The sequence below is a fragment of the Castor canadensis genome, chromosome 8 (assembly GCF_047511655.1).
Source record: "Castor canadensis chromosome 8, mCasCan1.hap1v2, whole genome shotgun sequence".
In the NCBI taxonomy this organism is placed as follows: domain Eukaryota; kingdom Metazoa; phylum Chordata; class Mammalia; order Rodentia; family Castoridae; genus Castor; species Castor canadensis.
In genome coordinates, this window is record NC_133393.1 from 17,379,103 (window position 1) to 17,395,016 (window position 15,914).

General features: G+C 41.3%; 1 protein-coding gene across 1 annotated transcript in view; it reads right to left on the minus strand.

The window, feature by feature from the left end:
- Positions 1-15,914, minus strand: part of Dnah8 (dynein axonemal heavy chain 8) — a 343,384-nt gene that overhangs the window by 45,676 nt on the left and 281,794 nt on the right. Inside the window, exons 84-86 of the mRNA XM_074082285.1 lie at positions 13,989-14,141; positions 13,497-13,652; positions 787-903 (exon numbers count right to left, since the gene is read on the minus strand). Coding sequence (XP_073938386.1) covers positions 787-903; positions 13,497-13,652; positions 13,989-14,141 — 426 coding nt within the window. The remainder of the gene's footprint in view (positions 1-786; positions 904-13,496; positions 13,653-13,988; positions 14,142-15,914) is intronic.

Consider the following 15,914-nt stretch of genomic DNA (forward strand, 5'->3'; position numbering starts at 1 on the left):
AAACAGGATCTGAGACTCATTACTATACCAAAGGTTATGGGGAAACCAGACTTCCGACCCCGAGTTGGAATGTACAAATGAAAGGACAACTGGATTTGCATTCTCTGCTCTGTGACCTTGAGGAAGTCTCTGCCTCTCTTGTCTGGTCGTCATCAGTCAAATGGGCACAATAATAATACACTCTGTGCCCACCTCATAGACTATGAAGACAAAAGTAACATCCTACATATATGAGCACTCTGAAAACTGGAAAGCTCCACACAGTGACGATCAGGGAACATTATTAGAAATGACTGCCAGGGCTGGGTATGGCTCAGAGGTAGAGCACCTGCCTAGCATGTGCAAAGACCTGGGTTCAATCCCCAGCTCTGCCAAAAAAAAAAAAAGAGGTGACTTAAGATGAAAAAGGACTTCATGAGCTGATAGATACAGCTTCCCTTTTAAGGAGCCACGAGGCAGGTCAGAGAGACAAGCCTAACTGACCACACCCTTCCTCATGCAGTGTTCTTTCTATGGCAGTTGGGTGCAACAGGCGGGAGGCAATGGTGGTTTTTGTTTTTGTTTTTGTTGTTTTAACACACTGAGTTTAATCGCTGTGCTGATAATCAGTTTCAGGGTGTGTGAATGGTTGTGTGTGAATGTGTTGGTGCAAAGGAGGAGGAGGAGAGAGAGACTGGGCCAGTACACAGCTGGTTAGAGAGACTAGTCCCTTTGAAAGGGGGAGACCTCAGCAAGTTCACTCCATGTGATGGGCAGCAATAAAAATAGAAAAACAATTTCACTCACCTTTTTAATATCACACTCATCAAGGTGATTCTGAATAAACTGAACACTGGCTGAAAAGTCAGCAGAATTGAATTCATAGGGAATATTCCATCCCAAGGGACCAAATTTTCGCCTCTCCTTAAAAACACCAAAGAAAAGTTAAGTATTGAGGGCTTCTTAAAACTGTACACAGATGATTACTTTTTGTTATTATTAAAATTAGCTATTGTAAAATTAAGGCCTAGTTATGAAGATATGTTGACACTGTCTTATACATACACATCATGTACAATTTTGGATATTTTTAACCCTTAGAAATATTATTTCATGACTCTGTAGCTAAATGATTTATGAAAACAAATCTGTGAATATTTGCCAAGTTGGAGTTCTTAGGTTACAAACAAAAAAAAGTCTATGTTCCATGGACAACTCAGAATAGTGCAGCAGGAGCTCAATAAATACCCCTTGGATTAGTTGTCATTCTAAACCAGACCATTGCAAGTTTGAAATGCTAAATGTGAGGGTCTGAGTTTCTTAAGTTGAATAACTCAAGCATTCAAGAGAATTTAGAACCCTTGCTGGTTTTACTTTGTAATTTTGCCATTTCAGATTTTGAAAACTAAGTAGTTCCACTTGCACATATAACATATCTGTCTTCCACACTAACTTCATTTGACTGTTTCTACTTAGCTGGAGGGCCTAAAATATTCCTATGACACAGTGGCTAACTGTTGAGAATTGTTAAATTACCCATGAATAACCAAACTGGACTCAGTTCAAATGATTCAATTGCTTTGATATTCTGGAGATACCATTTTTAAAGGCATGCTAAATGAATAACTGATACCTCCAGGCCCTGAGTGCTCAGCAAACCACACAGGTGTCTTCATGCAATCAGCTGTCCTGCCAGGCACATACCAGTCTCTAAGGAAGGTCCAGTGAGTTTTTTGGACTCCCAAAACTAGTGCCTATGTGGAGAGTAGAATGCTTATACATTTACAGGAAGATTGAACTCTACTTCTCTAAATATATACTAACTTTTCTTTCTCTCTTAACCTTCCCCAACCCAACCCAACACACACAAGACACACACACATGCGCGTGCGCGCACGCGCGCGCGCACACACACACACACACGTGCGCTGCTGCCTCCTCCATGACCATTCCATCCTTATTACTGCAGCTGTCCCAAGCCTGACACACAGAATAATGCCAATATTTAAAGTAATCTAGAGAGAGGGATTCCAGGATGGCGGCTAGAGGGAGGAAGCAGAAAGCGTGCTTCCTAAAGTAAAATCTTGGAGAGACACTGGAGATACACATTACAGGAAAAACCACCGAGAAGAGGCAAAACTTTGACTCCTCCACACCCCCACCCCACGCACAGCATCCCAACTTCACGTTAAACGGAGAAACCAGGAGGGCTCCCATGCAGCCAGATGCCAGCGCCCAGACCGCTTGGGAAGGTGAGCTAAGCGGTACGCAGTACTCCCACAGACAACCCTGGGCCAGATCAACATTGCCCCCTGGACAGACTGACCTCCACCCGGGGAAAAAAGAAAAAAAAAAACTGAATAATAAGCAATAACAACAAAAAAGACACGTAGCAAAGAGAGGGGGGTGCCCTGAGTGCCAAAGGTGGGGGAGGGGCAATCCCTTATGGAACTGTAAATAAATAAGCCAGCCAGAGAAGGCAGGAGTGGTGGCACCAGCCCAGCAACTAGGAGCAGGAAAGCTTGTAAAAGTGGTGGTGGTAGGAAAACTCCACAGGAGAGGGGGGCAGACCCACTTCCCATGTGGACTGTAAATAAACAAGCCAGCCAGAGAAAGCAGGTGCAGTGTCACCTCCCCCAGTGTTCTCGGAAAGGGGAAAGCTTGTAGCAGTGGCAGTTCTTGCCCAGGATAACTCTAAGTAAACAAAGCCTGAGGTTCTTTGAAAAAATAAATAAGATCGATAGACCCCCTGGCAAACATGACTAAAATGAGGAGAGAAAAAACCCAAATTAGTAAAATCAGGAATGCAAAAGGGGAGATAACAACAAACACCAAGGAAGTCCAGGAAATCATCAGAGACTACTTTGAGAACCTATATTCAAATAAATTTGAAAATCTTAAAGAAATGGACAGATTTCTAGATACATATGATCATCCAAAACTGAACCAAGAGTACATTAATCACCTGAATAGATCTATAACACAAAATGAAATTGAAGTAACAATCAAGAGTCTTCCTAAAAAGAAAAGTACAGGACCTGATGGATTCTCTGCTGAATTCTATCAGACCTTTAAAGAACTGATACCAACCCTCCTTAAACTGTTCCACGAAATAGAAAGGGAAGGAAAACTGCCTAACACATTTCATGAAGCCAGTATTACACTTATCCCCAAACCAGGCAAAGACACCTCCAAAAAGGAGAACTACAGGCCAATCTCCTTAATGAACATTGATGCAAAAATCCTCAACAAAATAATGGCAAACCGAATTCAACAACACAACAAAAAGATTATTCACCATGACCAAGTAGGCTTCATCCCAGGAATGCAGGGGTGGTTCAACATATTAAAATCAATAAATGTAATAAACCACATTAATAAAAGCAAAGACAAAAACCACTTGATCATCTCAATAGATGCAGAAAAAGCCTTCGAGAAGATCCAACACCATTTCATGATAAAAGCTCTAAGAAAACTAGGAACAGAAGGAAAGTACCTCAACATTATAAAAGCTATATATGACAAACCTACAGCCAGCATTATACTTAATGGAGAAAAACTGAAACCATTCCCTCTAAAATCAGGAACCAGACAAGGATGCCCACTATCTCCACTCCTATTCAACATAGTACTGGAATTCCTAGCCAGAGCAATTAGGCAAGAAGAAGGAATAAAAGGAATACAAATAGGTAAAGAGACTGTCAAAATATCCCTGTTTGCAGATGATATGATCCTATACCTCAAAGACACAAAAAACTCTATTCAAAAGCTCCTAGACACCATCAACAGCTATACCAAGGTAGCAGGATATAAAATCAACATAGAAAAATCATTAGCATTTCAATATACTAATAACGAACAAACTGAGAAAGAATATATGAAAACAATTCCATTTACAATAGCCTCAAAAAAAATCAAATACCTAGGTGTAAACCTAACAAAAGATGTGAATGACCTCTACAAGGAAAACTATAAACTTCTGAAGAAAGAGATTGAGAAAGACTATAGAAAGTGGAGAGATCTCCCATGCTCATGGATCGGTAGAATCAACATAGTAAAAATGTCGATACTCCCAAAAGTAATCTACATGTTTAAAGCAATTCCCATCAAAATCCCAATGACATTCATTAAAGAGATTGAAAAATCTACTGTTAAATTTATATGGAAACACAAGAGGCCACGAATAGCCAAGGCAATACTCAGTCAAAAGAACAATGCTGGAGGTGTCATGATACCCGACTTCAAACTATATTACAAAGCAATAACAATAAAAACAGCATGGTACTGGCACAAAAACAGACATGAAGACCAGTGGAACAGAATAGAGGACCCGGATATGAAGCCACACAGCTATAACCAACTTATCTTTGACAAAGGAGCTAAAAATATATGATGGAGAAAAGACAACCTCTTCAACAAAAACTGCTGGGAAAACTGGTTAGCAGTCTGCAAAAAACTGAAACTAGATCCATGTTTATCACTCTACACCAATATTAACTCAAAATGGATCAAGGATCTTAATATCAGACCCCAAACTTTAAAGTTGGTACAGGAAAGAGTAGGAAATACTCTGGAATTAATAGGTATAGGCAAGAACTTTCTCAATGGAACCCCAGCAGCACAGCAACTAAGAGATAGCATAGATAAATGGGACTCCATAAAACTAAAAAGCTTCTGCTGAACAAAAGAAATGGTCTCTAAACTGAGGAGACCACACACAGAGTGGGAGAAAATATTTGCCAGCTACACATCAGACAAAGGACTGATAACCAGAATATATAGGGAACTTAAAAAACTAAATTCTCCCAAAACTAATGAACCAATAAAGAAATGGGCAAGTGAACTAAACAGAAGTTTCTCAAAAGAAGAAATTCAAATGGCCAAAAAACACATGAAAAAATGCTCACCATCTCTAGCAATAAAGGAAATGCAAATTTTTTTTTCATTTTTCTTTTATTATTCATATGTGCATACAAGGCTTGGTTCATTTCTCCCCCCTGCCCCCACCCCCTCCCTTACCACCCACTCCGCCCCCTCCCTCTCCCCGCCCCAATACCCAGCAGAAACTATTTTGCCCTTATTTCTAATTTTGTTGTAGAGAGAGTATAAGCAATAATAGGAAGGAACAAGGGTTTTTGATGGTTGAGATAAGGATAGCTATACAGGGCATTGACTCACATTGATTTCCTGTGCATGGGTGTTACCTTCTAGGTTAATTCTTTTTGATCTAACCTTTTCTCTAGTACCTGTTCCCCTTTTCCTATTGGCCTCAGTTGCTTTAAGGTATCTGCTTTAGTTTCTCTGCGTTAAGGGCAACAAATGCTAGCTAGTTTTTTAGGTGTCTTACCTATCCTCACCCCTCCCTTGTGTGCTCTCGCTTTTATCATGTGCTCATAGTCCAATCCCATTGTTGTGTTTGCCCTTGATCTAATGTCCACATATGAGGAAGAACATAGGATTTTTGGTTTTTTGAGCCAGGCTAACCTCACTCAGAATGATGTTCTCCAATTCCATCCATTTACCAGCGAATGATAACATTTCATTCTTCTTCATGGCTGCATAAAATTCCATTGTGTATAGATACCACATTTTCTTGATCCATTCATCAGTAGTGGGGCATCTTGGCTGTTTCCATAACTTGGCTATTGTGAATAGTGAGGAAATGCAAATTAAAACCACGCTAAGATTCCACCTCACCCCTGTTAGAATAGCCATCACTAGTAACACCACTAACAACAGGTGTTGGCGTGGATGCGGGGGAAAAAGGAACCCTCTTACACTGCTGGTGGGAATGTAAACTAGTACAACCACTCTGGAAAAAAATTTGGAGGCTACTTAAAAAGCTAAACATTGATCTACCGTATGATCCTGCAATACCACTCCTGGGGATATACGCAAAAGCCTATGACACAGGTTACTCCAGAGGTACCTGCACACCCATGTTTATTGCGGCACTATTCACAATAGCCAAGTTATGGAAACAGCCAAGATGCCCCACCACTGATGAATGGATTAAGAAAATGTGGTATCTATACACAATGGAATTTTATGCAGCCATGAAGAACGAAATGTTATCATTCGCTGGTAAATGGATGGAATTGGAGAACATCATTTTGAGTGAGGTTAGCCTGGCCCAAAAGACCAAAAATCTTATATTCTCCCTCATATGTGGACATTAGATCAAGGGCAAACACAACAAGGGGATTGGGCTTTGATCACATGATAGAGTGAGAGCACACAAGGGAGGTATGTGGATAGGTAAGACACCTAAAAAACTAGATAGCATTTGTTGCCCTCAACGCAGAGAAACTAAAGCAGATACTTTAAAGCAACTGAGGCCAATAGGAGAAGGGGATCAGGAACTAGAGAAAAGGTTAGTTCAAGAAGAATTAACCTAGAAGGTAACACACATGCATAGGAAATCAATATGAGTCAACTCCCTGTATAGCTATCCTTATCTCAACCAGCATAAACCCTTGTTCCTTCCTATTATTGCTTATACTCTCTCTTCAACAAAAATAGAGATAAGGGCAAAATAGTTTCTTCCGGGTAGCAAGGGGGTGGGGGGGAGATGCAGGGGGCGGTGGGGTAAGGGGGGGGTAAAGGAGGGGGTGGGGGAAGGGGGGAGAAATGACCCAAACATTGTATGCACATATGAATAAAATAAAAATTAAAAAAAAAAAAAGGAATCTAACTGGTTGTGGTAATCACACCTGTAATTCCAACTACTCAGGAGCAGAGGCAAAAGGATTGCCAGTTCAAGGCCAGTCTTGGCAAAGTGAGTGAAACCCAATCTCAAAAACAAAATACAAACAGAGGGGTTTGTGATAAGAACTACCCCTTGCCACCATTCTGCAGCCTGAGCCACAGCTGGTCTCATCCCTTGCAGAACAAAGCCCCACTGTCCCTTATCTCCTGCCACCTCTCTTTGCCCGTCCCTAGCCCTTGCTTTCTCCCAAATGCTACTTAAGGCCAGACCCGCCGAGAGAAGCTGCTGCGCCATTTCTTCTCAGCCAGCCAGCCTGCTTATTAAACTTTTGGACATGAGATACCTCTCGTGAGCACTGTGAAATGCCATCATCCTCCTTGTACAGAGAGACGGTGACAAGGATCAAAGAGTCTTGACCCTTCAGACTATCTGCTTCTCTTGATGGCTTCCTGGCCTCAGCATTTATGTTGCCTTGATTTGTTTCTCTAGCTGCTTCCTGTTGAAATATTTGGCCCTGTAACCAGATTTGGAAAAACAGGGCTTCTATTTTTGACTTGCTTGGGGAAAGAATCCTGAATGTCCAGACACTGGTCAATTACTATCAGAATGGAAGCAACTTCCCCACCCCATACACACACACACCCCTTCTGGGAGGCCAACTTCAAGGCTGACCCAGGGTTTTGAATTTCTTGAGTCTGGATGTTTCAGAAACACTGATATGAACCTCTTCCAGGTTATTCTAGGAGCAAGAATGGGCTGAGATTGTATGGTATATTAACAGGAAAATATGTTTGGTTAGCCTTTCAGTCCCTGGAATTTCTTCCATCTTGAGGACTTTGAAGAGAAGAATGCTAACCACTTACTGAAATGCAAATGGTTGCCCATTTTTTAAAAAGAGAATCAAACTCTACAGTTAGTTTTACCTATGTGTTTGACTTAATTTTTAAAATTTAAGGTTCAATTAGACAGAGGACTGAGTGAGGAACAATTCTTGCTTCCCAATTACTCAAGCTACTTAAATTGGCTCTACGGAAACACTCCCATTTATATGCATTGAGCAACTGCAATTTAGTTGCTCCTTAAAATGTGATCTTTGAAAATTTCCCCAATGCTGAAATTTGCTTCACATTTATGTCACTTCCTATCAATTTTCATTTAAAGCATTAACTTTTAAAGTTGGTTCACTAAAGTCATAGACTGTCGCGCTTGTCTGAAGACAAAATTTTGGTAGGTGTCTTTCCCTTTTACAAATGAAGTAATTTTACTTTCTTACTATTTTTTGGTACCCACTGGTCTCTAAGTGACAAAAGAAAAAAGGAACACTGAATTATCAGGGTAAATTCAAACCACTGCAGCCTAAAAGCTTGTATGGAAGGTCAAAAGTAGGGGATTTTGCTAAACTTATTTGGAATATTGAGTCTCTTTAGTCCAATTAGTATTTTGGAAGCCATTAATGAGTCCTAGGAAGTATAACAGAAAAATATTAAAATACACATGTTTGCAAGGTGTTTTAATCTAGGTGAGAAAATAAGACTAGGAAACAAGAAAGGGGCAATGTGATAGTGACTATAATTAACAGTCAAATTTTAACAGATGATAAACCTGGAAAAAACATTCCTTCAGAGCCTTCTGGCTCAACATAAAACTGAGGCTGATGTTTGAGAAGAAGGAAGAGACTTCCAGGCCCAGCAAAGGCCACAACCAAAGACAGAAGCACAAAGTCTGTTCTGTCGAGAGGCAAGCTGCAGGTCCAAGACAGTCACGGCAAGCTTTGGCAGGCTGCAGAGTCTAAGGGATCACCTGCTTGAGAAGTGGAAAGGGAGACGAATTTGAACATAGAAATTCCACTTAGTCAAAATTATTGCAAACAGTTAAGCTAGAGTGTGATGATTTGAGGAAGACCAGGCTACTCCCTGCTTCAGTTACACAATCCAGTTCCTTCTTTTTATTCTAGGGAATAAACAAAACACACAACTAGAACACTTGGAAACATAGGAAACTCCTTAGATTCCTGATGAAATTTGCTCAGTGAAATCATCCTTTTAATGATGGCAAAGCTATTTCCAATTTTATGTACAATCCCACCTCAGCAGCAACTGCAGCTCAGTGCAGAGTAACTTCACTTGCACCTCAAAGTAAGACAGCTGCAGCTAAGTACCAGACTCTAATAATTGTGCTTACACAAAAAGAAAAATACAATCCATTCTAAACAACATAAAGAAAATTTGAATGGGTAAAAATAATTAACAAAAATAGAACCACTAGGAAACACTATAGGTCACACTGTAAAAGATAAACTTATCTCAGATCATTGTAATTATGCAAAAACATTTCAACTAAAAATTTTATAGTCACGCCTCCCCAAAGCAAGAACTTTACACACACTATTACATTTGAAAGGGGTGTTTGTCAAGGCTTGAACTTGATACAAAAAACAAAATGTAAGGGAAGCAAAACACTTTCTGGGTAGAATTTCCTGGGCCCCGGTGATATCGCCATTTTTATTTAATATTTAAATTATTTTAAGAGCCATGATAAAACTTCCACATTTGCAACTGCCACTACAGGCCCTTTGAGACATTAAATCCAGAATTCCTTAGGGGCTCCCTAATGTGGGCCAGCAGCAAAGTAAGTTCAGCAAAACAACAACAGTAAAAACTCAAGAGTTCTGCAGAAGCTGTTAGCAACCAAAGTGGGCAAACCAAAGTGATGGGAAGAAAAATTGTAAACCATGAGAAGGATGTCAAAATGACTAAAGATTACTCCCTCAACTAGGCTCTCTGCTTGTGTGCCCATTATTGTCAACTCTTGTTGCATATTGGAGTCACTAGGGAAGTTCTTAAAAATACTGACCCCTCCCACCACTTGAGTGGCTTAGTCTGGGGCCCAGGGACTGGCTGAGAACCATTGCTTAAGATGCTCACTCCACCCAACGCACTGCTCATCAATAGGAAAAAGCCAGAGATTATTAGATTATTCTGACCTTCTTTCTGTAGGAGGTGTTGGGGAAATACTAAATATGTAATGATTGGGTTTCAGATGACCAAGACTTTGGAGGAAAAAGTGTCCCAAATTAAACTCCCAAAGGGCAAATGTGGACTTGTTCCCAACCTAAGAATGATGCTGTGTTCTCAGGAAATTGTACAGTGAATATTGAGGCAAGAGAGAAGTTCCCCTCATGGGTCATGTTGAAGAGGATGCTGAAATGTTCTCAGGGAGGCCTGTTGAAATGGAGCTTGGGGTCCTAGGAATGAAAGGCTCCCATGGGGAGACAGAAGGACCAGATGGCAAAGGCAGACTTCACTGGACTACAGTGAGAGTGGCTTCAGTTGTAGGAACATGCCACCCAGAGTGGCTGCTACTTGCCCAATAGAAGGCAAGTTCCTGGAGAAGACTGAGAGGGAAGGGGTGTGTATGTGTGTAGGTGCGTGTGCATGTGTGTGCGTGTGCGGGTATAATGTGCCAAGTTGTCTTGTACATCTATGCAAGTTCCCAGCCAGAGCATCCTCCTTCTTTGGGCAAAGCCTGCTCACACCTCAGTGAAAACAAACCACATCCTCCAACCACCCTGTCCCTCAGGAAAGGTGTCCTGACCAGCACTTCTCTTAGGAAAGGAATAGTGTTGCTTTTGTTCTCTGCATCAGTCACAGATGCAATTCACCATGTCCTTGAGCCATGTGAATTGGAAAAATAATGCCAAGTCACAATTCAGCAAGAGAAACTGCATTGGAGAGCAGGAAGGGGCTTGGCCAGTTTATGCACAGGTTTTGCATTTAATGTGGGATGGTTTCCAGTGTGCACCCCTCCCTAGCTCTGCAGACTCAGATCATTATTACGAACCAGCCCCTGCTCTTTTTTTCCTAGTCTCTGCAAGGACGAAGGTGTATATGGATATAGATATAGAATAGATACATCATGTTGGTGTGAATCAAGTTGACACCTGTGTGCTATGCTTTGGATAAGTATACCTCAAAGCCCATTTGTTGAAGGTATGATCCCCAACCCATTGCATTACTAGGGTGTGGTGGAACCTTTAAGAGGGTGAACCTAGAGGAAGATCTTCCAGTCACTGGGGGTGTTTCCTAGAAGGGGCTATTGTGATTCCACCCCTTTTCTCTTCCTCTCTTTGTTGTCCCAACCAAAAGATGAACAGATATGCTATGTGCTACTGCTCTGATGTGCTGCCTCACCATAGGACAAAAGGAATGGGGCCAACCAATCATGGGCTGAAGCCTCCAAAACCGTGAGCCAAAATAACCCTTTTCTCTTTGTAAGCTGATTGTCTCAGGCATTTGTTACAGTGCAGAAAGGTGCCTAAAACACTGTGTTAATTTGGAGAACCCAAATAATGAACAAATCAGATATTTGGCTCTCTGTCCAACACTAGAGAGATAAAAGAAAAACAAGCCACATCCATCTCATCCACTGCATTCCTTCCTACAGCAGTTCTGGCTCAAGCTTTCCTGTGCACACCAAGCACCGGGCATCTCATTACCCTGTAGATGGTGACTTGGCAGGTTTGCAGAGGGGCCTGAGACTCATCTCCAAAGGCTCCTACATGATCCTGGTGCTGCAGGCCCAGGATAGCAAGCCCCTAAGGAATTCAAGTGCCTCTATCAAGCTGGCTGTAATCTATCCAAGTAAAAGAAAATATCTAGGCAATGCCATAGTGAACATCTCTGAAATCCATGAGATAGCAGAACAGGAAAAAAACCAGTGAGTACAGGTTTGAATTACCTGTACTCACTGCATAGTCACAGAACTGGATGACAGGATTTGAGAAATGGGAGAATCATGGAAGCTCCCCTACTTTTGCCTCTAACTGCACAGGCAGGGAAGCCGAGGCCCTAGGAGGGACATAACTACCAACCTCACCCAGATAACTGATTTCAAAGCCAAGTCCAGGCCTCCAGACTGCCAGTAAAGCACTCTTTCTACCATACTACTATTTGATTTTAAAACACATTGAACATTCTTTTTCTCCAAAATACAGACACTCCACTATCAGCTGCCCAGTCCTAGCAGTGGAGAGATTGCTTCTGTTGTAACCTAAACATGTCTATTGTTCAGTGCAAGCACATTTACCCTCATGACTGAACCATGGTACTCTTTTTCTCTGCTTTGCATTTGAAAAATAGCCACTAAAAACACAGGTCACCACACTGACCATGTGGAAAATACCCCCAATCATCTCTCCATGATAAGTATGGCAGGAGCGTTGAATCATCATTATTGAGAACAGAAAAATAAGATATAGTATTTGTGAATTGGGGAATCAAATAACAGAGTTAAAGCAATATTTGTATTAGGATGTGATAAGGTCTAGCAAAGAGAACAATTCTCAGATGGGAGAATGAAGTAGGTTTCAGAGACTTGAAAATTGTAATTTAAAATCCAAAGGCAACATTGGAACTTAGTAAAAATAAAAAACAAAGCATGCAACCCAATGTTCACTCTCTCTGGACTGGGGACAGATAAATACCACAGCTCTCTTTGGTGGCAGTGTGGGACCTAGTAAGGTGGTGGGAACAATGAGTTAAGAGGGTAATTACGCCCAGCAGTTTTTAGAGTGAGCTTTGAATTTCCCTCAATCTTGGGAGAGATGAAGGGAATTCTGCACACCCCATGCAGAGTTGAGTGCATTGACTTTTGGGACATGGCAATGAGTTTGTTTTATCCTTCTTCCCTGACACAGAGGAGAGCTGTAGCCCAGGACTACAGGAGTCTCTCTTCCTCTCTCTGTGAAACCAAAGAATGAACCAAGTGCATGAAAGTTACACAGTTTTCCAATACAGAACAACATATAAAACTCAAATACAGAACAAGGCAATAATGAAAAAATTTCAATATTACAGATAAGTTGCCTGGTAACCATAAAATAATTAAATTACTACATAAGTAATGTGTAAGATCAAACAACCTGAGAGAGTCAGGGAACTGCTTTTAGCCCTCCTCCTCCCAGTGCGGCCATTACTTTGATTACTGTGTAATAACAACTAGGGAAACAAACAGTATACGTCAACCAGAGCCAGGCAGTCCCAGACCTACCACATAGAATGTGTACTTAACCTCTCTCCATCTCAATTGCCTCATTTTTAAGGTGGTGATAACCCTGTCCAAATGCAGTTGTTGCTATTACATGAGGTGATACATAAAATTCTTGGCCAATGCAGGCACTATAAAGACCAAGCTCTTCTCTTAATAACCTGTTTGTCAATTCTACAAATATTTGTTGAGCTCCATGTTATGTTCTGGATACAAATGACCCCCCGCTCCCCCTGCCAGGCTCATGTGTTGAATTGGTGCTATTTTGGGATATGGTGGAAACCCTAGGAGGTGAGGCCTGATTGGAGGAAGTAGGTGACTAGGACTGGGCCTTGGAGAATACCTTGTCACTGGCCCCTTCATCCTGCTCTCTGCTTCCTGGCCACCATGAGGCGAGCGCCTCTCCCATACACTCCTGGCACTGAAGATGTTTCTGCCTCACCTGAGGCCCAGAGCAGTGGTCAGTTCACCATTGACCGAAACCTCTGAATTTTGAGCCACAATAAATCTTTCCTCTATTAAACTGTTTCTCTCAAGTATTTGTCACAGTGATGAAAAACTGACTGAAACACTCTGAATGTGTCCCATGTTGTTATTATGTCAGCAGTAATAAAAGCACAGTCTCTGCCCTCTAGAATCTAAAATCCATAACAAACCCACACTGAGCCAGGTGTGGGGAAGGCTAGGCTGGACAGAGTGGCAGCAGACAGCTCGCTCCTGGAAAGTCCCGCCCCTACATGGGAGGACTGCTTTTTGCAGTTACCTGCACGGTGGAGTGTAAGAATGCTACTGTGTAAAGCATGGGCTTCCACATGGGCAAGTTACTGATGTCCAGAAGGTCTTGGTTAATTCCAGCAAATGTTCTTTTCAGACCTGCACGGACACCTTGGGGCGGCTCATTAGTGAATTTGAGAGAAGTCTGTCAGAAAAAGCAAACAGTTGTTTTGTTGCTATCAATTACTGTAAAGGATAAAATAGAAGCTATGATACATCAGGCCAACATGCTATGGCACATAAAATGTGGACTGAAACTCAGCACTGTGTAAACTAATCCCATTCACCAGAGCTAAACGCCAAAAAATAAATACCAACCCACAGAGCTCTCCTGTCTATAACCTTGACCATTACAGTCAAGATTTTGAGGCTAGGATTTTGCAGTATAGATGCTACTGGGCCAAAAGCTCTTCTATGTTTCCTTCCATGTGCCATCAACTGATATTAACGTGTCCATGAAAGGACACTTGTAGTGACAAACCTGTAGCAATGTAATTGGGAATCGGTCGTGAGGCTCCGTGGTTATCCATACTCGGAAAGACTCATCACTGGCTTCGGTGGTCAGCAAAGTCTCTAGTAATTCCTCCATGAACTCCAGGCCAAGGTGACAATTTTGCAGTAATACCCAGCCACCCTGTATCCAAAAAATGAGTCCACGTGTCATTTCTCATGACCTTCTCATAAAACGAACGCACTTTTTAAAATAGCTTTTGCTTAGAGCATGTGGTTGTTTTGTTCTGAATCCATCTTTTTAAAAGCACTGTATGTCAGTATGGTCATCTGCTACAGGTACAAGCAGGTGACTGGGACTCTACAGCACCCCATCACCCCTGGTTCAGGAAAGAACAGACACGAAAACTGCAGGGCATCTTCTATAAGCACATCTCATGGTGGGAATGGTAGCTTATGCTGTCCTCCTAAGGTGAGTCAGAAGTGACTCGCTCCAAAATCAAGACGACTGGTTCATAGTCATCAGCCATCCATGTGACACCGACAGATGCACTTCATCTCATGAGAGTCGTCACTTTTGGTGACACTTGCTACCAAAATGCTAAACCTTATTCCTTGTCATTGTTCTTCCTGCATGCTCCTGAAACTTATTCAGCACTATCTAAACAAGAACTTGATAAGACTGCCTTCAATGGTGTGTCACATAACTGTCACTGCCTATGAAAAAAAGATAGAAAGACTTATTTATTTATTTATTTTGAGGCAGGCTCTTGCTATGCAGCCCAGGTTAGCCTTGAACTCATTACATAGCCCAGAACTGGCCTTGAACTCAAGGTCCACCTGCCTCAGTCTCTGAGTGTAGAATTATAGGTGCACACCTGCATACCCGCAGGTCAACATTTTGACACCCTTATATAACTAGATCAGATAAATATACCTTCAAAATAAATAAGTCTATGATCAGGTATATAGATATCAAGCCTTCAACTGTTAAGAGAAAATATGAAGTGGGCTGGCTTAAACAGCAAATGGAATGTGATGTACAACGGGGTGTACAGGGGAAGAGAAAATTCAAGATTAGCTTGTTTTGTTTTTTGGGTGGAACTGGGGTTTGAACTCAGGGCCTTGAGTTTGCTAGGCAGGCACTGCTTTGAGTCATGACTCCAGCCCAGGATTAGTTTTTTTCATCAGGGACCTGGTTGCTTTCTGGTCCCTCACTCAGCATTCCATAATGTCATCTCTACCCTAAATCTTGTGTGCCTCAAGGTGGCATCATGGCTTCACTTGCTCATTTTTTTCTCCGACAATGCTGTTATTATCAATACTTACCCCACGGCGAGAAACAGAATATGGAAGTTACAAAAACTAGCATTCCAGAGAAGGTTAACATGCATGCAGTGTATACATTAAAAAGTTTCCCACTCGTTGAAACTAAAGAAATTAGACCCAAAGTTGAACTGTCATGTCAGTCAATAGATGAAACATTTGATCCTAGCAGAAATAATTACATATAATTTCTGTGATATATATATAAATTAAATATAATTTATTATTAAATTAAGTGATGAAGATTAAGGCTTAGGGCACTCTAGAATTAATGACTGGCTTCAAATTTCCATGATCCAAGTAGAGTTTTAGCCCATTAACTCTCTCTCATCATTAATTCTCAGGAAAAAGCTGCACCACAGTTGCTTCAGACATGATGAGGTCAAAAGCTTAAAAACAAGCCTAGATCTTATTTTATTTTTATAAATGATGCAATTTCTTATTACAGCTGAGATGGCTATCTACATAGCACTTCGAGAAAATTAATGTCCTGGGTATTTATTGGGTGTGCTGGTAACTATTTCTCAAGATTCCACTCAGCTTGCAATTCTCCATAAAATCATTATCAATATTTAAACATAAAGTCCTCAGATATTTCTTATTTGCCTGAAACTATCCACTAATGAAAAAT